General features: G+C 45.2%; 1 protein-coding gene across 1 annotated transcript in view; it reads left to right on the top strand.

Annotated features, from left to right (window-relative positions):
- The window catches only part of cskl (c-src tyrosine kinase-like), a 41891-nt gene extending 21782 nt beyond the window's left edge, over positions 1–20109 (top strand). Inside the window, exons 2-13 of the mRNA XM_080843622.1 lie at positions 2006–2082; positions 4836–4949; positions 5373–5485; positions 10361–10580; positions 14628–14721; positions 15548–15613; positions 15765–15864; positions 16049–16139; positions 16288–16361; positions 16541–16736; positions 18724–18810; positions 19166–20109. Coding sequence (XP_080699748.1) covers positions 2068–2082; positions 4836–4949; positions 5373–5485; positions 10361–10580; positions 14628–14721; positions 15548–15613; positions 15765–15864; positions 16049–16139; positions 16288–16361; positions 16541–16736; positions 18724–18810; positions 19166–19348 — 1353 coding nt within the window. The 5' untranslated portion in view covers positions 2006–2067 and the 3' untranslated portion in view covers positions 19349–20109. The remainder of the gene's footprint in view (positions 1–2005; positions 2083–4835; positions 4950–5372; positions 5486–10360; positions 10581–14627; positions 14722–15547; positions 15614–15764; positions 15865–16048; positions 16140–16287; positions 16362–16540; positions 16737–18723; positions 18811–19165) is intronic.
- Positions 20110–25535: the final 5426 nt, after the last annotated feature.

Here is a 25535-nt window from a genome sequence, read left to right as displayed (position 1 = left end):
TGTGTACGTATAGTCCATCGGTCGTACAGAGAGGACGTATAGTCCACTGGTCGTACAGAGAGGACGTATAGTCCACCGGTCGTACAGAGAGGACGTATAGTCCACCGGTCATACAGAGAGGACGTATAGTCCACTGGTCGTACAGAGAGGACGTATAGTCCACCGGTCGTACAGAGAGGACGTATAGTCCATCGGTCGTACAGAGAGGACGTATAGTCCACCGGTCGTACAGAGAGGACGTATAGTCCATCGGTCGTACAGAGAGGACGTATAGTCCACCGGTCGTACAGAGAGGACGTATAGTCCACCGGTCGTACAGAGAGGACGTATAGTCCACCGGTCGTACAGAGAGGACGTATAGTCCACCGGTCGTACAGAGAGGACGTATAGTCCACCGGTCGTACAGAGAGGACGTATAGTCCACCGGTCGTACAGAGAGGACGTATAGTCCACCGGTGGTACAGAGATGACGTATAGTCCACCGGTGGTACAGAGAGGACGTATAGTCTACCGGTCGCAGAGATGACGTATAGTCCACCGGTCATACAGAGATGACGTATAGTCCACCGGTCATACAGAGATGACGTATAGTCCACCGGTCGTACAGAGAGGACGTATAGTCCACCGGTGGTACAGAGAGGACGTATAGTCTACCGGTCGTTCCGCTGGTTCCCCAGAGGAGTGATTCACTTTCAGTTCTGCCACTGAAGAAGTATGAAAACCCGTCATGGGAAATGGCTGCTTTCAGTGGCACAGGAGGCCACAGGAGAAACTGGTGTGTAGGCGCGCAGTAGGACATGTTTGGGTTTTAAACACACAAGTGGAACAGGGGGAGTGTGTGCCAGTGACTCCACCCTTCTCTCATAGGCCCTGTTTACCCGTCGGCACACTTCACATTTTCTCTGCAATCGTTCCCCTGGAGAAGAGGTGTGCTCTGCCGGAGAGTGGAGGAGGGAGCTGCGTGCTGATTGGCTGATGGAGCAGGGCTATATTTGTCTGTCTGTCCTCTGATGTGCTCCAGTCTGCAATTAGGCAGCTTCCTGTTTCTGCAGGATACAACAGCCAGGCAGGAGCAGCAGCAGCCACAGGCTGAGGCGTGTATGTGTGTGTGTGTGTGTGTGTGTGTGTGTGTGTGTGTGTGTGTAGTGTGTAGTGTGTGTGACCATACTGCTGTATGTGTGGTGTTTTATGATGTTGACTGTAATAGCAGCTGTTTGTTTGTGTGTAGTCCTCCATACGGTCATCCGTAGTATCATGTAAACCGACATCTGACCCCCCCCAGCACACACACACACACACACACACACACACTCCTCCCACCCTCCCTGCCATCGGAAAATCTCTGTCAGAGACACCCACTTCCTCCCTCTCTCCCGGCACTGCGTTTCACTTCCTCTTCTGCACGGTGATCAAGCAAGCAAGAGTGCTGCCCGCTCAATTTATACACAGCACAGGTGGGCCCGCCTCAGCTCCCAGCATGCCTTGGGCCAAGCTTGAGTAAAGGCTGTAAAATCACCTGCTGACCCTTTATCGACCTCTCTCTCTCTCTCACTTTTTCTCTCTCTCTGTGTCTGTCTGTCTCTATCTCCCTTGCTCTTTCTCTCTCTCTCACTCCCTCTCTCTCTCTCTCAGGATTTTGACAGTATATCCATGTTGAAATCTCTGGTGGAATAAAATAATAGTGGCTTACACACTCTCTTTCTTTCCCTCCCTCCCTCCAATCTTCAGAAAATTTGAACAAAGCCAGTTGCATATTTAAAAGGTGACCTCTCCATATCTGTTGCGTGCATTATTAGATCTTCAGTTCACATCATCATTCCTGCCCTGACCATTTACAGCTGAACTTTGTTGTGTGATTTGGGATGGTTGCTCTGAAAATAGAAATCACTGATAAATATTGCACTGAACTGTGTGTAGTGTGTGTGTGTGTGTGTGTGTGCATAGAGTGTGTGTGTGTATATGTCAGTCAGTCAGTCATATCCCTGACTCTGTCTCTCTCCTACAGCTCTGATGGTACCGGCTCACCTGTGACGTCTGAGAGAGGACCCTCTACCCCACACCCTCACCATGTCTGGAATCCAGGTAACTCACTCACTCACTTACTCACCCATATACACACACACACACACTCACTCACTCACCCAGATACACACAACACACACACTCACTCACTCATTCACAAACTCATACTCATACAGTCATGGACAAAAATGTTGGCACCCTTGCACTTCTGTCAGATAATGCACCACTACTCCCAGAAAAGTGTTGCAATTACAAATGCTTTTGTATTCACATGTTTATTTACTTAGTTTGCATTGGTAAAACACAAAAAATCTGACAAATAATGCCAAATCTGACTTTATTCCACATAAAACTCAAAAAAGGTCCGGACAAAATTATTGGCACCCTTAAGAAATAATTGTATTTTAGGCATGTAATTCTCCTTTAATCTTTATTTAAACTCACCTGTGGCGAGCCACAGATGCTGCTAATATAGAAATCACATTTGCAACCAGTTAAAATGGAGCAAAGTTGACTCAACCTTTGTGTTGTGTGTCTGTGTATACCGCGCTGAGCATGGGGAAAAGAAAGAAGAGCAAAGAATTGTCTGAGGATTTGAGAACCAAAATTGTAGAAAAGCATGGACAATCTCAAGGCTACAAGTCCATCTCCAGAGATCTTAATGTTCCTGTGTCCACTGTGCGCAGTGTCATCAACAAGTTTACAGCCCATGGCATTGTCACTAACCTCCCTGGATGTGGAAGGAAGAGAAAAATTGATGACAGAATGCAACAAAATATTGTTTGAATGGTGGATAAATAACCTAGAACAACTTCCAAATAAATTCAAGCTACCCTGCAGACAAAGGGTACAACGGTGTCAGCTTGCACTATCTGTCACCATTTGAATGAAATGGGATGATATGGTAGGAGACCCAGAGGACCCCACTGCTGACACAGAGACCTAAAAAAGCCAGACTTGAGTTTGACAAAACTTTCTTGGGGAAGCCAAAATCATTCTAGGAGAACGTCTTGTAGATAGATGAGACCAAAGTAGAGCTTTTTGGTAAAGTAGTTTACAGACAACGAAATGAGGCCTTCAAAGAAAAGAACACGGTCCCTACAGGCTAATATGGTGGAGCTGGACCGATGTTTTGGAGTTGCTTTGCTGCTTCTGGAACCTGATGCCTTGACTGTGTGCATAGCATCAGGAAATCTGAGGACTACCAAATCATTTTTGGGCGCAATGTAGGGCGCAGTGTCAGAAAGCTGGGTCTCCGTCAGAGGACATGGGTCTTCCAGAAGGACAATGACCCATAGCACACTTCAAAAAGTACCCAGAAATGGTTAAGACAAAGCACTGGAGAGTTCTGAAGTGTCCGAGATGAGTCCAGATCTTTAATCCCATGGCACAACTGGGGCATGATCTCAAATCAGTAGTTGGCAGAAGGCACCCTTCAAATGTGAGAGACCTGGAGCAGTTGGCAAAAGATGAGTGGTCCGAAATTCCAGTAGAGAGGTGTAAGACACCTCATTAATGGTTACAGGAAGCAATTGATTTCAGATATTTGTATTTCTTTATTTTTAAGGGTGTTCTCCCCATTATAAAGTTGAGGGTGCTAATAATTTTGTCCGGCCCTTTGAGTTTTATGTGGAATAAAGTCAGATTTGGCATTATTTCTCAGATTTTTTGTGTTTTTCCAATGCAAACTAAGTAAATAAACATGTGAATACAAAAACATTTGTAATTGCAACACTTTTCTGGGAGTAGTAGTGCATTATCTGACAGAAGTGCAAGGGTGCCAACATTTTTGTCCATGACTGTACATACAATTTGAAAAATTCTGACATTCAAACCTCACTCACAGAGGCACTCTGTTTGTACATTAATTACCAATGTTGTTTCCTGAGGAAGTTTTTGTTCACGGCTCAGCGCTGATGCGTTAATTCTGCATCTTGCATCCTCCAAGAAGCACACACACACCACACACACACACACACACACACACACACGCACACACACACACACATCCTCCCAGACATAGCACAAGACGACATCTTCACCCCTGCTTCTCTTAAATGAGTCTTGCAAAAAAGAAAGAGTCGCACACACACACACACACACACACACACACACACACACACACAAACACAGACAGGGGTGGTGAGATGGGAGCGTTTGTTCTCGGCTCCCTCCTTTTATGATGAAAGAGGATTAAATGGCTACATGGCACCAACCCATTTGTCTGCCTGTGTGTTTCTCTGATCTAGATGTGTGTTGACACACACACTTACTCTCTCCTCCTCTACCTCTCTCTTCCTCTCGCTCTCTCTCTCTCTTTCTTTCTCTCTCTCTTTCTGTTTTTGCTCTGTTCCAAACAGCACCGCTCTATCTCTCTCTCGCACACACACACACACAAACACACACACACACTGGAAAGCTTGCTCTGTGTTTCAACAGCTGTCTTTGGGCAAAACATAAAATGAATCAAATATGAAACGGCCTCGTCAGTCACGCACACACATACACACACACACACACACACACACACACACAGACACACTGTCATGACCTTTCCTCAGATAAAAGTCTGTTTTGCAGAAGTTGGCAGCGGTCGGTTGTTCCCCAGAAGCTTGAGGTGTCAGGCACGTGTATGCTATTTGCCCACACACTTGTAAAACACAGACTTGGCCACATTTTAATGGTTGTGTTTTTTTCCCCGTAAGTGTTATCAGCCCAGCCTAGCCTCGCCTTACTAGTAGGGCAGGTTCTGTCACACTGAAACATGGACTACATTACCCATCATGCCCTTCTATCCCTCCTATCCCTCACAGGCAGCCTGGCCGTCCAACACAGAGTGTGTGGCCAAATATAACTTCCAGGGCACTACAGGTCAGGACCTGCCCTTCTTCAAAGGAGATGTGCTCACAATCATTGGTGTCACCAAGGTGTGTAGGAACCTGATAGACACAACAGTAGCCCAATAGTGAGGGGATGTTTGTACAGTGTGTTGCAGATTGTCACTGATTTGTTTTACTTGGCTAAATGCAATGGTTATATTATTTTCAGAATTAATTAGTTGGTACTGCAAACACTAATACTATAGCATGACAGGCAAGACTGCCTGATTGAAAGTTGTATTCATCATCAAATGACTCGTGTTGAGTCTAGAACAGCTAAGGACACTGAATTAATGGAATAATAATAATTAGAATAATAATAATAATGAAATACTCATCATGTGAATTTCAACATAACATTGCTGTGTATTTGTTGCCCACAGTTAGTAGCAATTGCTGAACTATTTCTTTAAAAAAAGAAGCCTTTTTATGAGATTGTACTGAGTCTTGTAATGTCTCCACACCCTCCAGGACCCAAACTGGTACAAAGCCAAGAACCAGGTGGGCAGAGAGGGCACCATCCCCGCCAACTACGTCCAGAAGAGGGAGGGCGTCAAGTCAGGGGGCAAACTCAGTCTCATGCCGTGAGTAGACCCCCTTTTTCTTCACACACACACACACACACACACACACTCACACTCTCACTTGCTACGAACACAAATGCATTAACATTTACACCTACACACACACTGTGATTGTGCTACACAATCATCATCACAATGATGGATCGGTACACAGACCCCAGTCCAGCTGCACCTGTCTTACTCCTCCCTTCTCTTCTATCTTCTAGTCCCTCTCTCTCTCTCTCATATATTCTCTCCATCTGCACTGTTAATGAGATGTGGTCAGTGAGCAGTACATCAGGTTGAAGTCGGCCTCTTTGAAGGAGAGTGTCCACCCCCTCACCGTCTCATCACTTTGCATAATTCAGTCCTGTTCAGCACTGCGTCTGTTCCCTTGTGGACTGCCCTGTGTGTGTGTGTGTGTGTGTGTGTGTGTGTGTGTGTGTGTGTGTGTGTGTTTGAGTGCATGCACGAGCAAGAGCCATTATGGAAGCAAATCATCAAACAAAACCTGCCCCAGAACACCAGGCTAAGATTAAACTATCTTAGGTAGCTTTAGGGACACACGCTCTTACACACACACACTACCACACACACACTCTCAAAAAAATACACTTTTACACACACACTCTTAAAAAAACACTCTTCCATACACACTCATTAAAATCACACCCACACACATAATCTCTCAAAAACATACTCTCTCAAACACACACACTCATAAAGAGTAAGACAGAGCCTTAAGATGTGGAGTATTCAGCTGCTCCAGAAGCCAGGCCAATGATGATGGGGTGTTGTGTCTTTGTAGGAGGAAGTCTGTGTGTGTGTTTGTGTGTGCGCGCACACCTGAGTGTCTGAGGGAGCGTGTGTTTTGTATTTATAGCATAGTGATGGTTAGGGAGAGGATGGAGGTGGTTGAGAGAATATGTGCTTCTTTGTTTGTCTGTGTTAGACGTAAGAAACAAAAGCAGACGGCCTGCTAAAGGGAAGACTGGAGAATGTTGTTAAGAAAGTGACCGTGTGTGTGTGTGTGTGTGTGTGTGTGTGTGTGTGCAGTTGTCGGAGCGGAGACTGCTTCCTGCTATACTGTTGTGTAATGTGTTGCTGAAGCATCTTGTTGTCTGCTCACTGAGAGCCCCAGCCTGCCCCCTGCTGGTTAAACCCTGAGCTGCTTGGCCTCTCTGTCCCTTATATCTAGTTCCTATCAGTCTTTATACTGTCTGTTGTGCTTGTGTCTGCTTTCCCTCTGTCTGTCTGTGTCTTCCACCTGTCTGGACAACTGTGCTTTGCTCCTGTATATGAGAATAAGGGTGTGTGTGCATCTCTGTGTCTGCTTCTGTATGTGAGAATAAGGGTGGGTGTGTGTGTGTGTGTGTGTGTGTGTGTGTCTGCTCCTGTATATGAGAATAAGGGTGTGTGTGTGTGTGTGTGTGTCTGCTCCTGTATATGAGAATGAGGGTGTGTGAATCTCTGTGTCTGCTCCTGTATATGAGAATAAGGGTGTGTGTGTGTGTGTGTGTGTGTGTGTGTGTGTGTGTGTGTGTGTGTGTGTGTGTCTGCTCCTGTATATGAGAATAAGGGTGTGTGTGTGTGTCTGCTCCTGTATATGAGAATGAGGGTGTGTGCATCTCTGTGTCTGCTCCTGTATATGAGAATAAGGGTGTGTGTGTGTGTGTGTGTGTGTGTGTCTGCTCCTGTATATGAGAATAAGGGTGTGTGTGTGTGTGTGTTTGCTCCTCTGCTGTCTTTTTCTGTCCATCCCTGTCTGCAGGGGAGCAGGAGGACTTGAGCTTTTCTCTCTATCTCTTCCTCTCTTCCTCTGTGTGTGTGCGAGTGTGTGTGTGTGTGTGTGTGTGCGTTTGTTGTTCCAGAGTGTTTGTGTCTCAGATGACACTGCGCTGTCAGATTAAGCGTGAGGTTGGGAACGGCTGCCGAGAGAGGGAGAGCGAGCGGGCGAGAGAAGTGTCCCTCTCCGCTGATCTAATCATCTCAATCCACACTAAGCAGCTTTGGCCTAGACGTCGTTTTCTCTCTCTCTCTCTCTCTCTCTCTCTCTCTCTCTCTCTGTCTCTCTGTCTCTCTGTCTCTCTCTCTCTCTCTCTCTCTCTCTCTCTCTCTCTCTCTCTCTCTCGCTCTCCCTTAGCCTCTGAGCGGGGTCTCGCTGCCTCTCCCTCTGCCCTTGAGCTGGGTCACGCTGCCTCTCCCTTGTCCTCTGAGCTGGGTCTCACTGCCTCTGCTCCCACCCTCATGTTTACACACGGACTGGCCTGCCTGCTAACAGCTAACAGCCTACATCATTAGAGACCCTCCCCTCACAATGCCACCACCACTGTTGCAGATTGAGTCGAGACCTGTCTCCTTCTCTGTGCCTGTCTGTCTCTCGCTCTTTCTCTATCTCTCTCTCTCTCTCTCTCTCTCTGTCTGTCTGTCTGTCTGTCTGTCTGTCTGTCTGTCTGTCTGTCTGTCTGTCTGTCTGTCTGTCTGTCTGTGTCTGTCGCTGTTTTGGCTGGACCAGATTAAGGTATCTTGCAAGTCTAGTACCTATCACTTGCTATGGTCCTGCCTTAACGGGGGGAGGAGTTTTTTTAATCTGCACTACCATTGAAAGTCCAAGGAGTCTCAACCCTGTTTCTCTATTGACTGTATTTGCTGTGTGTGTGTGTGTGTGTGTGTCATTGTTGTGTATTGTGCTTGTTCCCGTGTCGATCGCCTTCCTGTTATTGCGCTGCTGCTCAGCAAGGTTCCTCCCCTTCCCTCGGAGCCTCTCCACACGTCCTGTTGTTCCTTCCACAGGGCCAGCTAGCTGCTCAAGAAGCCTTCAAGACACAGAGCTGTGTGTGTGTGTGTGTGTGTGTGTGTGTGTGTGTGTGTGTGTGTGTGTGTGTGTGTGTGTGTGTGTTAGGGGTGTAAATCACACCCATCATGGCGATTCGATTCAGTATCGATTTCCTGACCCAACGATTCGATTATTTTCGATACTCATGAATACACCACGATACGATTCGATTTCGATTCGATTAATTTGTTATTTTTTTTACCTTACAGGCTAGACAATGTTTCAGATTTGAAATAAATCAATGAAAGCTGTTATATCGTTATGCATTTTATTTGAGAAACAACAGCCAATAACAGAAGTAGAAAAGTTGTACTCCACCTAGGCCTATGACAACCTCATTCACTGAAAAATAATAATGCCCCTGTTATAGATTCTGAAAGGCCTTGCATCAAAAAGTACTGTACAAAGTACAAAGTGTTAAGTAACAAAAATAGGCCTATACCACATTCACTATAGAATAACAGTACTCAACAAAATCAGTGCAAAAGTGCACTAGCAGCAAACGGTAACAAAAAATAGGCCTGTAGTTAATTCAATTTAAAATAACAATGCTCCACAAAATCAGTGCAATGAGTGCAAATGTGCACTAGTAGCAGCAAATGGAAACAAAAAATACCCCTGTAGGCCTACTTAATTCACTATAAAATAAAAATACTCATCAAAGTGCACTAGCAACAAAAAGTAAAAAAAAAAAAAAAAAAAACATTTTTTTTTTTTTTTTTTTTTAAATCGATACTCTTGCGGACGTGTCGATGCATCGTATCGTCGGCTGTTGGATCGATGCATCGATGCAAAACGATTCTTTTTTACACCCCTAGTGTGTGTGTGTGTTTGTTTTATATAGGACCAGCTAGCTGCTCAAGAAGCCTTCAAGACACAGAGCTGTGTGTGTGTGTGTGTGTGTGTGTGTGTGTGTGTGTGTGTTTATATACCAGGTAGCTGCTCAAGTTTCCTCTAAGACACTACGCAGCCAGCGCATGTGTGTTTGTACAGGGCCAAGTAACTGCTCTAGCCTCCTTGAAGACCCGCAGCTCTGTGTGTGTGTGTGTGTTTAGGAGCAGGTCTCTGAGCTGATGCACTGATACATGTCTTTGATCTGTTGGTGTGTGTGTTTCTGTTTGTAGGTGTTTGCAAGGGCAAGACGCTGCCAAGGTCCCTTAAGAAGCATTGGTGTTTGATGTGTCTGTGTGTGTGAAGGAACAGGTTGCTGCTTCTGAAGCTTCTAATCAGATTATTTTTGCCTTTTTTTTTTTATTTGATTTGTGCATTCTGTAACTGATAAAGTCTCTTTAGGCATCCGTGGGGTTTTATGGCACAGTAATAATGTGGAGAAGGTGGAGAATGGGTAGATAAGTACTCCATTCGAATGCAAGCTTCTTCATCGGAGCTCTCTACCAGTGACCAAAACAGTGATGCCAAACAATGGTTTGTAATGGGTAGAGTTTCCTGATCGTGTGTGTACTGTATGGAATCATTTGTGATGCTGGTGGTCCTGATGCAGCTCGTGTCCAGCCAGGAAATTCGTTTCACTGCTCGGATCTACACAGATGGTGTCACCGTCCATGTTACATTTATTATTATTATTATTATTATTATTATTATTATTATTACAATTCAGCTGAATCTCAGAGTGCCAGTTTATTGTAACTAAACTATTATATACAGTGGAACAGTGTGAGGATGAGGAACAGCTGTGTGTGTGTGTGTGTGTGTGTGTGTGTGTGTGTGTGTGTGTGTGTGTGTGTGTGTGTGTGTTTGTGTGGAACAGCACATTTGTCGTGTCTTGATTTCTAGTTGGCCAGTGTTTCTGTATCTTCCTATAGATAAAGTGTTGAATGGCTTTCCATTAGAGTGGGGCTTGGGGATATCAGAGGAGCTTTGGCGCTTGATTATTGGATTGGTACCCTAAAGAGCCGTGGCGCTGGAGTTCCTGGGGTGTCTTTGTGGTGCTGGTCCAGATCGCAGGGCTGGCTGTGGGCTCATCCAAATGGCATCCCCATGCTCACCTCTCTCTCTCTCTCTCCCCCCCCCCCCCCCCCCCCTCTCTCCACTTCTTCCAGATGGTTCCACGGGAAGATCTCCCGGGAGCAGGCGGAGAGACTGCTTTACCCACCGGAGACGGGGCTTTACCTGGTGCGCGAGAGCACCAACTACCCCGGCGACTACACGCTCTGCGTCAGCTGCGACGGCAAGGTGGAGCACTACCGCATCATCTACCACAACGGCAAGCTCAGCATCGACGAGGAGGAGTTCTTCGAGAACCTCATGCAGCTGGTGGAGGTGAGTTTATACGTGTGTGTGTGTTGGTGTGTGTGTGTGTGTGTGTGTGTGCGTGCGTGCGGATTGTTAAGCTGCAGATATAGCTCTGTATGCACTGGTGTGTGTGTGTGTGTGTGTGTGTGTACGGATTGTCAAGCTGCAGATATAGCTCTGTATGCAGTAGGGATGCGTACCGGTACGGCGGACCGGTTCTGGACTTGTAAAAACGTTTAGGTTCAGGTCCAGAAAAACCGAAACCCCAGTGATTCGGTACTGGACTTGTAAAAAATGTAGCACTCACATACTATATCCTACTATATTTTCGTTCTAGACCATCTTGAAATTCGCGGTGGAAAAACACATTCCTATACCGTTACGCACCCGGACCGAAATGACACGCAGATTTCGGTGCCTGAGCCGATTTAAATAAATAACAGCAACAAATCATGCAGCTAAATCTTGAAAACTTATGTAAAATGTTGTCTTATAAACAGGAATTATTTCAGGCTGCAACATGAAACACAGAGGCTGCTTCCAAAACAGTAGAAAACTAGCGATAGCTAACTAGCAGTAACGTTAGTGGTGTAAGTATGATCTGTATGAATTATTTTGTATTTTTTTGCCAGGCAGATTTCGTGGGGCACATTTACAACTTCCCTAGCTCCCACTATAAACGTTGTCCTGTGTCGCTCATTGGTGTTTTCATAGCAACAGTCGTATGACAATGAAGAGCAGGCAGCATGTCACAGAACAAGAACAAACAGAGCTAGCCATAAACCTTTTAACAGAGAAAATACCGAAAGGTAAACGGTCAAAAGTGTGGCTGTATTTTGCACAAAAAGATTCAAACATCGCGACGTGCAGCAAATGCAACACAACAATTGCGTGTAAAGAGGAGAGAAGGTCAACAGCAAATCAGCAACCTCAGACTGACAAATAAACGGAGATCACAGCAAAACGTATAATAGTCTCTTAAAGGGGCAGTGCACATTTTCTCGTAGTGTGTTCAAGTAAAAAGATTAACTATAAACAGATAGAAAAAATTGATATAAACAAATCAGAAATGGTGAAATTTCATTAAAATAAATAATACAATACAAACAAAATAATACATTTTTGACTCCAAAGGCAAATATGCTCATATTTTTGCTAAATAAGTTTGAAGCTGTAGTGTGTGCAGAGTGTGTGTGTGTGTGTGTTTTTTGTACTTATTTATATTTATTTAAGTAGACTATAAACTGTTGTTTACAGTTAATATAATGTTCATAGTTTGAGGTAAAAAAAAAAAAAAAAAGCTGTAGTTTGAAGCCAAATGTTTTGTATGTATTTATATTAATAGTATACTTTAAACAGTTCATATATTCAAATATGCCATGGGTTCGGGTCCGGACTTATTAGGTCCGGACCTGAACCTAAACCTCTGGATTCTAATTCGGACCTGAACCTGAACGTGGGTTTAGGTATGCATCCCTAGTATGCAGTGGTGTGTGTGTTTGTGTGTGTGTGTGTGTGTGTGCGTGTGTGTGCTCCAGTGTGGAATGCATCTAATAATGAATCTTGTCCGTCTGAGTGAAGGGGGAAGAATGTGTTGTTGTTTGCAGACTGCAGTTAGTTGGTGTGTGTGTGTGTGTGTGTGTGTGTGTGTGTGTGTGGTGTCACACCTGATTTTAGGACTGGGGAACAAATCATTGCAGCACACAAACGGCTGCAGTGCATCATAAAGCAATAACACACACACACACGAACACACACGTACACACACATTCAGATTTACCTTTCCTTTGGGTCATTAGCGTGCCCTACTTAAGCTGGCATTGAGGCAGTGTTGTTTGCTGTGTGCTCGGACTAATTGTTTTATTGACTGGCTCCCTGTTGCCCTTGGAAACACCCTGATGGTCCTGCTCTCCTCTCCTCCAGTTTGCCCTCCGCTCTCTCCTCTCCTTTCATCTTCTGTCTATCCTCTCCTCTCCTCCACACTCTGTTTGCTGCTCTTTATTCCACATTATGCGTGAAAAACAGAGCACATCTCCAGGGCAATGCAAAAGGTGTGTGTGTGTGTGTGTGTGTGTGTGTGTGTGTGTGTGTGTGTGTGTGTGTGTGTGTGTGTGTGTGTGTGTGTGTGTGTGTGTGTGTGTGTGTGTGTGTGTGTGTGTGTGTGTGTGTGTGTGTGTGTGTGTGCATGTTTAATCAGAGGCCTGAATCAGAGGCCTGAATCAGAAGGTGGAAGCCTTTCATCCTCAGATAAGGGCGCTGCTAAATTGTTGGCATTCAGATTTTAATTAAGCTTGATCTTTTCCCCAGAGGCATAGGGATTTGGGCAGGATCATCCCACAAGCTCCAAGAACTGTATACACAAACATCCACACACACTTCACATCACACACTACACGGTCACTGCTTATTTTTCAGTAATTCTTCACTTCCCCTCACACGGGTAGTTTATCTTTGCTGCTTGTGTGTGTTTTTTGCACTCGTCCACTTCCCCCGCCCCTCTCTCTCACTCTTCCAATGTCCCCACCCCTTTCTCTCACTCCACCCCTTCTCCACGCCATCCTATATCTCTCCCCTCTTCCTCCCTCCTCTCCTCCTCCCCCCTCCCTCTCTCCCCTCCTCTTCTGTCCTCCCTGTCCCCTTCTCCAGACCTCTCTGCTCATAATTAGGGCCCCAGAGGTGCAGACACCAGGCTCAGAATGCCAGAACTCCACTTCCATGTTTCCACTCCAGTGAAGGATGGGGCTGTGACTCTATTACAATATTTTAACATTAAAACCAAATACATAATAAATATTATATTATATTTGGCTTGGTCTGGAAACACTGGTCCTGGAGTTTTCATCGTCACCAGTCCCGTGGCTGTGTGCTTGCGACTGCTGGAACCCCAGTGAGCTTCACATTAATCATCATCCAGTAGCTATATGTCTCAGAGGGATGCATTTGTGTCCATAATCATGTGTGTGTGATGTTTTTCCCCCAAGTTAATTGAGTTTCAAAAAATAAATAAATAAAAAGCCAAACCTGAATGAGTTCCATGTACTCTAAGTGAGAGGGGTATTTTAAAAGCTCATTGTTGTGCTGCCGTGAGCTGATTCCTCTATAAGTGTAGAAATACCAGCATGAGAATCACTGCCTTGAGAATGGGAGTCATGCGCAAGGGGATATGAATCTAGCTTTGTGTGCGATCAATGCGGTGACTGCGGCGGGAAGGGATGCGCGCTTCTTATGCCCCCTAGTGGTCTATACGGCAACAGCATCAGTCTGTTTATTAGTGCGCACATCGCAACCAGGGGTGCTTCATGTGCCCAACACTGCAGGGGTGTGAATGTTGTTGGTGGCTAAGGCCCACACAGGGGTGACTTGTGAGTCATGGAGTGATTGTCAACACTAAACACTACCATGTGGTTTTGGCCAGGTGTGCAGTACCTACCTACGCAGAGAGCATCTGCCTTTCGTCTGCAGGCCATCACATGTATTGTCTTCATATGAACATTGTATGCGGCAAAGGTTATCTTCCAATTAAGCCTGATTTGTTTCTCTATCTCCAGCCCACTTTCTGAGTGGGAGATTGATCAATATATATGTGTGTGTGTCGAGGGTGAAGGCTGTTTCAGGACCTCTCTCACACCCACACACACTGTGTCTTGAGTGTTTACTCTTTCCCACAGTAGCTCCACAGATAGGTCTGTTAGCGGGGGTTATGTTCCCAGCATGCATTGCTCCCCTAGAGAACGTCCTTCACAGTTCTCAGCCTGAACCAGACAAGCAGGAAGCCCCCTGACACACTCCCTCCCTGTGTGTGTGTGTGTGTGTGTGTGTGTGCGTGTGGGGGGGGGGGGTTTGTCTGTCTGCTGATTGCTTCCTGTTGGGGTACAATTAGAATGTCTGACTATGGACATGTTGTTTATATTTGTGGGAATACATTAATGTTGGAACAATTTGTTCAAAGGTGTTAAATAATTATGTGTTAATTCCCTCCTCTGATATTTTGCCAGTAATTGTGTCAAAACTCACCTGTGTGTGTGTGTGTGTGTGTGTGTGTGTGTGTGTGTGTGTGTGTGTGTGTGTTCATAGCATTACACCAAAGATGCCGATGGCCTGTGCACCAGACTCATCAAGCCAAAGCTGATGGAGGGAACAGTGGCAGCCCAGGATGAGTTCTCCAGGAGTGAGTAAATCTGTCTCTCTCTCTCTCTCTCTCTCTCTCTCTCTCTCTCTCGCGCTCACATTTACACACACACATACACACACACACTGACCCGTGCACTTTATCTCTCGCTCTCATTCACTCACTCACTCTGTCACACACACACAACCACTCACACAAATAGCTTTATTTACATCCATGCATCCGTGCACACACCATACTAACAGTTGTTCACACAATTGTCTCATGAACAGTCACTCTTTCACGCCTTTCCACATTCACACACACTCATTTACACTCCGTCCCTCACAGCTGGAGCATAGCCATTTCACATATTCACGTTCACATATTCACGTGAGAGCGCTAGTGTGCTGTGTTGTGGTAAGCCGTTGTGTGTGTGTGTGTGTGTGTGTGTGTGTGTGTGTGTGTGTGTGTGTGTGTGTGTGTGTGTGTGTGTGTGTGTGTGTGTGTGTGTGTGCCAAGTTAGAGGTCAGGCTGTAAGCCGTGTGTGTGATATGAGTCTGAAGTGCTCTGTGTGGATCCCAGTGACTGCTGGAGACTTGATCTTGGTGAAGGAGAGTACTACCATGATGTATACACAGCGTGTGTGTGTGTGTCTGTGTGTGTCTGTCTGTGTCTGTGTGCCTATAGTATGTACAGCATGTCTGTGTGTGTGTGTGTGTGTGTCTAAGTGTGGGAACGTGTGTGTACGTGTGCGACCCCGTGCGACTACAGTATACACTGTTTGTCCGTGTGCCTATAGTATGCACAGCATGTCTCTCTGCTAACCCATATGTTCTCTTCTGTGTGTGTGTGTGTGTGTGTGTGTGTCTCCGTGTGCCTATAGGTGGTTGGGCACTCAACCGAAAAGAGTTGAAACTCATCCAGTCCATTGGGAAAGGAGAATTTGGCGGTAAGTGTGTGTTTTCCTGGCTTTGTGTTTTTGTTTACAGTGTGTGTATTTGTTTGATTGATGTGTGTATTTGTTTGATTGATGTGTGTATGTGTTTTTTGCTGTGTGTGTGTGTGTCTGTGTCTGTGTGTGTGTGTGTGTTGTATCTTAGATGTGATGGTTGGAGACTACCGGGGGACCAAGGTGGCAGTGAAGTGCATCAAAAACGACGCCACAGCTCAGGCCTTCATTGCAGAGGCTTCAGTCATGACGTAAGTCTGAGCACACACACACACACACACACACACACACACACACACACACAACACAGCTATAACTGCAATGTTGTGTGCATTTGTTTCATCAGCTATGCTTGTTTGCTCTCCCTCTTTACTCATTGTCTTCCTTATTGTTTTCCTCTCTTTCTTTTTGTTCTCCTCTTTTTCTGTCTTGCAGGCAACTGAGACACACTAACCTTGTGCAGCTGCTGGGAGTGATCGTAGAGGAACGAGGCAGCCTCTACATAGTCACGGAGTACATGGCCAAGGTTAGTAATAAAGACACTACTGTCTCACAAACACACGCACACTCACTTTCACATTCATATACATACACATGTGTTCCTGACGCCTGATGACCGTGTGTGTGTGTGTGTGTGTGTGTGTGTGTGTGTGTGTGTGTGTGTTGGTCCACAGGGCAGTCTTGTGGACTACCTGCGTTCCCGAGGCAGAACAGTGCTGGGTGGCGAGTGCCTACTCAAATTCTCGTGGTGAGTGCTCAACCCATCAGAAACATACACATCCTTATTAACCTCAAAATACATCTTTAAACTGGCATCTGTGCCTTTATTTAATATGAGTTCTCCTCTTTCTTTGTTGGTGTGTGTGTGTGTGTGTCTGTGTGTGTGTCTGTCTGTGTCTGTGTGTGTGTGTGTCTGTGGCTGCACAGTGACGTGTGTGAAGCCATGGAGTACCTGGAGGCCAATAACTTTGTGCACAGAGACCTGGCTGCCAGGAACGTTCTGGTGTCAGAAGACAACATCGCCAAGGTGAGCGACTTTGGCCTGACCAAGGAGGCGTCATCCACGCAGGACACGGCCAAGCTCCCCGTCAAGTGGACGTCCCCCGAAGCCCTCAGAGAGAAGGTACGGACCTACTCGGACACACCCTTGTCACCAGTTTTCTTGCGCCGTCTTTCTCTGAAATGAACAGATGATTGGTTGTGTGACATGGACATGTGTGTCATTCGCTCCATCTCTCATGATGCATAACTCTCTTTGCTCCTTAGTCAAAGACTAACACTTAGTCTCACTGTCGTCACGGTTTCTTGGTCTATAGCAGGGGTGCCCAATACGTCGGTCGCGATCGACTGGTCGATCGTAGGGCCAATGAGAGTAGCTCACAGAACTCAGCAAAAAAGAAAAAACGAAGGAAAAAAAATCGCGTTTTCAGAAAAGCAATTTATCCTGATCATATAATGATATTATAATGTGCCCGCTGATTGCCTACTACAGACAAGCCCAAGTGCTTTCCTTTTACCGCTGCATTTTCGTTTTCGCTGTAGCTCGATTCTCTCTGTAGTAGCCTACAAAAAAAGTTTCAGTTTGAACAGTGAGTTCTAGTATGAGACTGTGTACTGTGGGCCAAATGCCACTATCTATGTATGTATGTTAAAAGAAAATCCTAGTGTTAAAAAAAGTTACATTTCAATGTGTGGATTTTTTTAATTATAAATATAGGCTACTAAATTGTATGGGCAATGTAATGTCACTGTTTATGAAATCACATGCTGATTAGTAGCCTCTATTGTGGATGTTACTGTTGTTATTTCCAGGGTTGGTATGGAAATTAAACTCAATCTTAAATTAATTAAACTTGTCATTTAAGTGTGAAACCTATGTGAAATAGCCCGTATGACACTGTGTGTTCGTTTTGGTATTGTAAATTAAAAAAAGACTCATAATGTGCGTAGTTAGTAGATCATTCTGACCCAGACACTTAAAAGGTAGATCACCATTCAGAAAAGTGTGGGCACCCCTGGTCTATAGGATCTCTCGTGATGCATACTTCTCTGTGTGCTCCATACTCTAAGTATCTCTGTTGTCACGGTTTCATCGGCAAATTACGTTGTATTCCAAATTTTGTTGTATGCAAATATAATGACAATAAAGGCTTTTCTGCTTCCACTAGGCTAGGGCTGGGTGATTAATCGGTAATGACGTAAAATAATCATGTATTGGCCAAAATAATCGTGATTATGAATTTTGCCATAACTGAGCATCCCTGCTCTAGGCTATATATGTATGCATATGGAAGGCTGTATGTATAGATTTTCCTTTTTAAGATTTCTCTGTCTTTCTCTCTCTTTTCCCCCTCATCCTTCCAGTTCTACCGCTCTTTTAGTCTGTTCTGTACATATGGGTCTCTGCTCGCTCTCATCCGTCTTTGTCTGTCCAGACCGGTTTGATTTCTTTCATAAGTGTTTCTCCCGCCCGGATAACACCCATCCGTTTGTCTCTATGATCGCTGACTGCCCAATGGCACCCATTAAGAGAACATCAGATAATGAACGGAGCCGTCAGGATTAGAAATGATGACAGGCCTTGTCTGTTACTCCAGGTCGTTGACCTTTGCTATGAATAAGCCTTTGTGTTGATTGCAGACGGTACATTTCCAATTTGGCCGTTGAAATGGCAGATCATTTGCTGAGTATCTGAAACGCAGCTGAATTTCTGAACATCATTAGTGTCTCCATGTTGTGTGGAGTGTATCTGTGGTGGTGTGTGGTATTTCATGTGCGGTGGTGTGTATTGTTGCACAGTATCGCACTGTTGTGCACAGTGTATCAATAAGATATCATTGACAAAAACACCTGATTTGAAACGGATGTCACATGGTACAATTGTAAAAAAGGACTTAGTGTTGTTTGTATCATTATGGTGTGCCAGGGCATCAAAACTGGGTCACTCACAGTACTAATATATTTAATAACAAATACTAGGATGTGCGTTATCACCCCCGGCATTAGTTTCTCGTTCAGATCCACCTTATTGTGGTTGTGTGTTGCCGGGCTACACGAGTGTTTACTGTGGCCATACTGTCCTGATCTGTTTTTTGTCTCTGTCCTACCAGAAATTCTCCACGAAGTCGGACGTGTGGAGCTACGGCATCCTGCTGTGGGAGATCTACTCTTTCGGCCGTGTGCCTTACCCCAGAATTGTGAGTTGGTGAAAAATTCCCCTTGTGTCCACAAGAGGGCAGCCTAGTCATTTTGGGAGATGTTATTCTGACTTGCCATCTGATCAGAGCATCACTGACATCACTTCTTCTCTTTTCCACTTCTCTCTCTCTCTAACCCTAACCCTCTGCTCCTTTTCTTTTCTATTCTTTTTTTGCCTCATGTGTCTTTGCCTCCCTCATTCCTCTTCTTCTCCGCATGTCAATGCTTTTCATCTTTGTCTGATTTCTCTTCTTCTCTTTTCAACCTGACTCCTCCTCATGGCCTCTCTATCTTTTTCCTCCCCTATTGACTCCCCTCTTCTCCATCCTCCTCTTCCTCCCCTCATGTCTGCAGCCGTTGAAGGAGGTGGTTCCGCGGGTGGAGAAGGGTTATACGATGGACTGCCCCGACGGCTGTTCAACAGTGGTGTACGACCTGATGAAGCAGTGCTGGACCCTGGACGCGGCGGTGCGGCCCTCCTTCCGCATGCTCCGTGAGAAGCTGCATCACATCAAGTCTAAGGAGCTCTACCTGTGAGCCAGAGAGAGAGAGAGAGAGACAGAGATGGAGGGAAGGAACGAGGGAGCGCTGAAAGAGAGAGGGAAGACGGAGGAGAGCGGAGCTGGGACTTGCCTTCCTCACTCGCTCAGAACCATGGACCACAACCTAAAACCCACACTCATGTTTTGTTTAGTTTAGTTTATTTTTTTTTTAATATTTGTTTTTTGTTTTGTTTTTAATTTTTTTTAATGTGTCTTTATTATGGACGGTTTAGCTCTCCTCCATAATGAGAAAGGAACACCCCGCTCTCTGTTCCCCTTGTCTGTGTGTGAGTGCGTACATGTGTGAGTGCGTGCGTGCGTGCGTGCGTGCGTGTGTGTGTGTGCGTGCGTGCGTGTGTGTGTGTACATGTGCATTAAAGCGTGTATGTTGTGCGTTGCTTACACCAGACTGCCCTCTCTCTGTGGTTGTCTTTTCTTCTTACCTCTCTTCTCCCCCCTTCTCTGCCTCTGCCGCTCCTTCCTTCTCTCCCTTTGTGTCTCTCTTTCCATCTCTGTCTATTTGATCTCTTTTGTTGTCTTTCCTGCTTCTCTCACTGCAGACATGACAGTGATGGGAGTGAGGCTGGCCTTTTTCCCACACACCTGTCTCTCTCTCTTTCTCTCTCTCTCTCTGTCTCTCTCTCTCTGCCCCTCTTTCTTTTTCTCCTCTTTTCTCCTCCTATCATCCTCTTGGGCATTCCTTCACGACCCCCTTCCTCACCCACTCCCCACTCCCACTCAACCTTTATGTTGTGTGGTGCTGGTTACATTTGCATGTCTCCTTTTCTTTATTGTGTGTGTGTGTGTGTGCGCGTGTGCCTGTGTGTGATCAGGGGAGGGCTTCACTCTGTGCCAAAGTGCCTCCAGATTACAGAGCTTCAGCCTTCATCTCCCTGACCTTCAACCTTGGACCTGTGACCTTCAACATTGACCCTGTGACCTTCCCAATCCCCCCCCCCCCTCCCCCACCTACCCTCCACGCCACACAGACTGTTCTGTGTTTGTTTGTTTTTTATTTCTTTTTTTATTAATCTGTTTATTTGTTGATTGATTTGATCTTTTTTTACTCTTGTTTACTTCTCGTTTTTGTCTGTTTTTTGCTTTGTGCCGTTAGCTCTCTCCTGGTCGGAACTATGCATGTCATGTCATGTCACGTCTGTCTGTCTGTCTGTGCAGACCAGAGACTTACCCTTAACACACACACAGACACACACACTCACACACACATATTAAACACGCGTGCATGACATACATGTACACCCATGTTAAACAGAACTAATCAAACTCAACATGTGCATATCCCTGCGTATTAATTGGCTCTTAAACACAACACAACACACAGGCAGTACAACACACCTTACACCTCTTTGTGGCGACATGATACGCAGTACCTATCAGGAGGGTGGGGAGGCAGACCAGAGGAACGGTTAAAAAACTTCATCTGTACGTGGGTTTGTTTTATATTAAAATATATTTAAAGGATTAAAAAAACAAAAAGAAGTGATAGAAATAAAGAAGACCGAATGAAAGCAACTGCACTGAGAAGTGACTAAAGATCCTGAAGTGGAGGAGGAGCAGGAAAAGTGCGTGTGTGTGTGTGTGTCTGAGTGTATGTGTGTCGTGAGAGAGTGAGTGTGTGTGTGTGTGTGTGTGACTGTGCAAAAAAACCTCGCCAGGCAAGAGCTGCATGCTGGCTGTGTGAGGCCTTGGTTTAAAACTGTCAGTGCTTTCAGTGTCTCATCTGTTTATTATGTTGCCATGGTTACCAATAAATCATTCCATCTGATCCTGTGTGAAGGCTGACACAAATCCACGGGGAGAGGAGGAGGGGGCTGGAATAGGTGGAAGGAGGGGAATGGGATGTTGAGAGAGAGAGATGGATGGATGAATGTTTTAAACTGAACAAGATGGGAGGTGTCTGAGGAATATGTCATGGGATTGATACATTGATACATTTTGCAAGCTTTAATGGACTGTACTGTCACTCCTCTGACAGTGTTTTTGTGTGTCTGTGGCAGAGGATGCAGAGCCACACCCAAAATCACAGCATTAAAACACACATGTAGAACTCCTTGAACACCGAACAGACAATCGATACACAACTTTCCCATGAAGCACAAATGTTCTGTCTTAATCTCCAAAGCCTGTGCAAAAGTTTTTTGTCGTAATACTTTTGACTGAAGAACTCGTATCTTCCATAAGGCTTTATAAGGTGAATGGGTTTTAGCAGTGGAGACTGAATTCTGCTGTTTCTAAAGTGTGTTTAGAGGTGTGACCTTTGTTGACCTTTAAGCCCCAGCCAAGACCTTCAGGAAGTCCATCCCAAGCAGTCTGACCCCTGGAGGTAACTAGTGGCATGACATGTATTTGGTGATTCTCTCTAACCCTAAGGCCTATGAGGGGGGCGAAAAGCACTGTTCTTGCTCCTGTCACTCGGATGTTCATGCAGACGGACACCTTTATTCAAAGAAAGACGCCACCATCATGTGCACTCAAGACGCTCTCATTTAGTCAGCTGTTATTCTCTCATTGACTTCAACACCAGCGTGTCCTTCTGCCTCCGTGGAGCCAGTGCTTGGAGTAACAGACGAATAGTCTGTAAATAGCACGCCCCCCACCCCTCACTCTCCCCTCTCTCTGCTCTTTCTCACTCTCCTCGCTGTGTGCTCTGGGTGTCTGTCTCACCTGCTCTTCCTCTTCAAGTCTCTTCTTCTCTCTTCCTCTTCATGTGTCGCTCTTTCTTCTCTCTGTCTTTGTTGATGTTTTTGTAGGATAAGCCTATGCAGCCTAGTATCTCTACTCTATAGCTGTATAGGTTAAGCTTCTCTCCATTTATTTCTCGGTCTCCCCCCCACCACGCAGGTGTGATGTTGGCACTCCGATTTAGCCGAGGTGTTAGAGGAGTTTGAGTGTGACTCGTCAGGACTGCTTAATCATTAGAGATGCACATCCCCCCCATCCTCCAGCGTCGCCTCAGTGACTAAATATCTCTTCTGCTCTTACTTTTTTATCCTTTTGCTTGTGTTCGTCATCCCATCGTTCTGCTCAGTGTGGTGTGCATTCCTGCGTGGATCTGCATGATTGAATGCCCCTCCGTGCCCTGCCTCTTCTGATCTAGCCTGTAGTTTATTATGACCGCCGCGCGACAGCGGTCATATAGGTTTTTTTAGGGTTTTTTTCTGGTTATTTTTTATTTATTTATTTTCTGTCAACGATTTCCGGGACACTGAAACACCGGGGTGCACGAAATTTGGTGGGCATGTAGCTTTACTAGATCAGCGTGGAATCACTGATTTTCGTTTTCATCCATTGCATCCCCGTCGGACTGGACCCCTTTTAAAGAGGGCGGGGCGATTCAGTTTTCTGTGAATAAGTAGAAAACCGTAGGGCCTTTGAGGGCCAAATTGTTCTTGTATGTTTGTGTCAAGGGGCCATGTCAACCCATACCATAACCAGTCATTACATGTATAGCGCCACCTAGTTAAAAATGTAAAAGCAAAAATGAGGTGTTTTAATCGAATATGCTCGAAAAATTACCAAATTTGCCAGGGACATCAAGCCTGTAACCGTCCATCTTCGGTAGAGTTTTTGTCCATGGATGGAGCAAAATGGCTCTGTAGCGCCCACTAGAACATTGCAAAAAACCCTGCGCATTGGGGTTATTTTGCCGTAGCTTGACGGAATTCGGTACACGTCTTCATCATGCTTGGACGCACCAATAAGTCTCTCGACGCCATGGTGGCAGGTCCACAGGAAGTCGGCCATTTTTAGTGGAAGATGAGTTTTGACGGCGTTTGCACACCTCGCATCTGATCGAACTCCTCCGACAGCTTTAATGGTAACGCCTTGAAATGTGGTCCGGCTACTCTTCAGCCATGGGCGACTAAAAGTTATATTGGATTTTCTCATAAGTCGGAAGGTGTGGGCGTGGCAGACCCTCAAACTTTGCCAACTTGTTACTGCTTGCCACAAAACACAAAGTCTCTTATAACTGTTGCGTACATTGTTTGATCCAGAGACAATGGCTTAGGGTGGACACTGGATCCGGCCCGAACGCGTTCATATTCCTGACTGATATCACCTATAGCGCCACCTGTTGGTGGTTGGAAACTTCACTTTGTTTCCACACCTCGCATGTGATTGAACTCCTCCTCCAGATTGAATGGTAATGCCTTCAAACGTGGTCAGGTTACTCTACAGCAATGGGGAATTAAAAGTTATGAGAGTCTTTTACAAAGTTTGAAGGGTGTGGGCGTGGCAGACCCTCAAACTATGCACTCTTCACAACTCCAGTCACTTATTACTTATGCATATATTGTCGAGAGTGCACGAAATTGAAAGTGGTGGATCATTATGAGACCCTCTGAATGCATGCCAAGTTTCGTGCAATTTTGTCCATGGGGGGCCGTACAATCATTTTTTTTATGTGACTGTACACCAACTGGCCTGTAGGTGGGCTGACACAGTTACACTGACACACGAATATCCCGAGAACTGTAGGGCTTAGGAGGGCGACATGTTTTTTGTGTGTTTGTCTAAAGGGGCCATGTCAACCCATCCCATAACCACTCATTTTATGTATAGAGCCACCTACTTAAAGATGAAAAAGCAAACATGAGGTGATGTAATTGCAGGTATCTCTGGCTGACATGGTCAAGACTGCACCATAATGCATAGTCAAAACTGCAACAGATACACACACATACACAGTAGACATTCGTATGCACAAATACACACACAGTAGACATATGTACGCATGCACAAATAATTCCTTTAATACATAAATATGACAAACCAAAAAAAAACACAAACCAATTTACACACACAAAACACATAAAAACACACAAACACACTGACAACCATGACTCATTCTGTGCCAAAACCTACTGAACAGTTCAGCGGTCATATTTTGAACGCTTTGCGTTACGTCTAGTTTATCTTCCTCACAGGCTTTAGTTTTTCCTTTTATGATGTTATTTGCCTCAATAACAAATTCTGACAAAAGGTTGTTGATTTTTTTTAGCTTAACAGCCAATCAAATTGCACCCCTCTCTTCAATGCTCTGACCTAAAGCAACAAGTATGATTGGCTGGAATTGTTTGCTCCTAGACAACTGTGAGATTAAACGTTAGATTTAGGCTTAATTCTGTTGCCTCTCAGAAGCATATACGGACCAATTTCTCCTATGGCATTAAAGGAGAGATCTCACAAATCAGGGTCACAAAACATGATTAGACATCTCAATATTCTCTATCTCAAGACAACTTTGGTGTTTGGGGATGAAGCACACATTTTCACAATGAACTGCATTTATGTAGAAGACTTCTTCAAGGTGTTGTGGAAAGGGGTCCAGGAGTTCTTTTTTTTTGTCAATTACGATCAATGTATAATGAAGTGCCTCATCTTAAAAGGAATTTTAGAAGAAATATCTGTGATTGAACTGATTAATTTGAAACGATGATGAGATCTAGGTATCCTGAGCTATGAACGCACCCGCAGAACCGACAGCCAGAGGGCCGTGAGGAGCAATTTAGGGAATTAGAATTGTGGACTAACTTTGAATATACCTGATGATCCTCCATTCTGAAAAACCAAGAGTGTTGCATGATGCTTAATGTTTGCATTGCTAGTGAAAAGCCAGACCTGAAACACATCACACACAACCTGAAACACATCACACACAACCTGAAACACATCACACACAACCTGAAACACATCACACACAACCTGAAACACATCACAAACAACCTGAAACACATCACAAACGACCTGAAACACATCACACACGACCTGAAACACATCACACACGACCTGAAACACATCACACACGACCTGAAACACATCACACACGACCTGAAACACATCACACACAACCTGAAACACATCACACACAACCTGCCAGATGGGGAAAAAGAATGCCTGCTCTCTACCTCCACTACCCCTCTCTATCCCTTTATTCCTCATTTAGTTTATGCCAATTATCGCCTCGCCCTAAACAAGCTCTCTTTCCCTCCTCTTGGCAATCCTACTGAGTACTTATCACTTCATACTTCTCTCTCATCACCCCCCACCCTTACCTCTTTCACCATTGCCTATGACCACCACCACATACACACTTTCACTTTCACATCTGCACTCCCCTCTGTCTTCTACCTTGATGTGGTTGGTGTGTGTGTTAGACC

This window comes from Sprattus sprattus, assembly GCF_963457725.1.
Source record: "Sprattus sprattus genome assembly, chromosome: 8".
In the NCBI taxonomy this organism is placed as follows: domain Eukaryota; kingdom Metazoa; phylum Chordata; class Actinopteri; order Clupeiformes; family Clupeidae; genus Sprattus; species Sprattus sprattus.
Note: the sequence above shows the minus strand (reverse complement) of the source record. Positions and strands in the feature narration are given on the sequence as shown.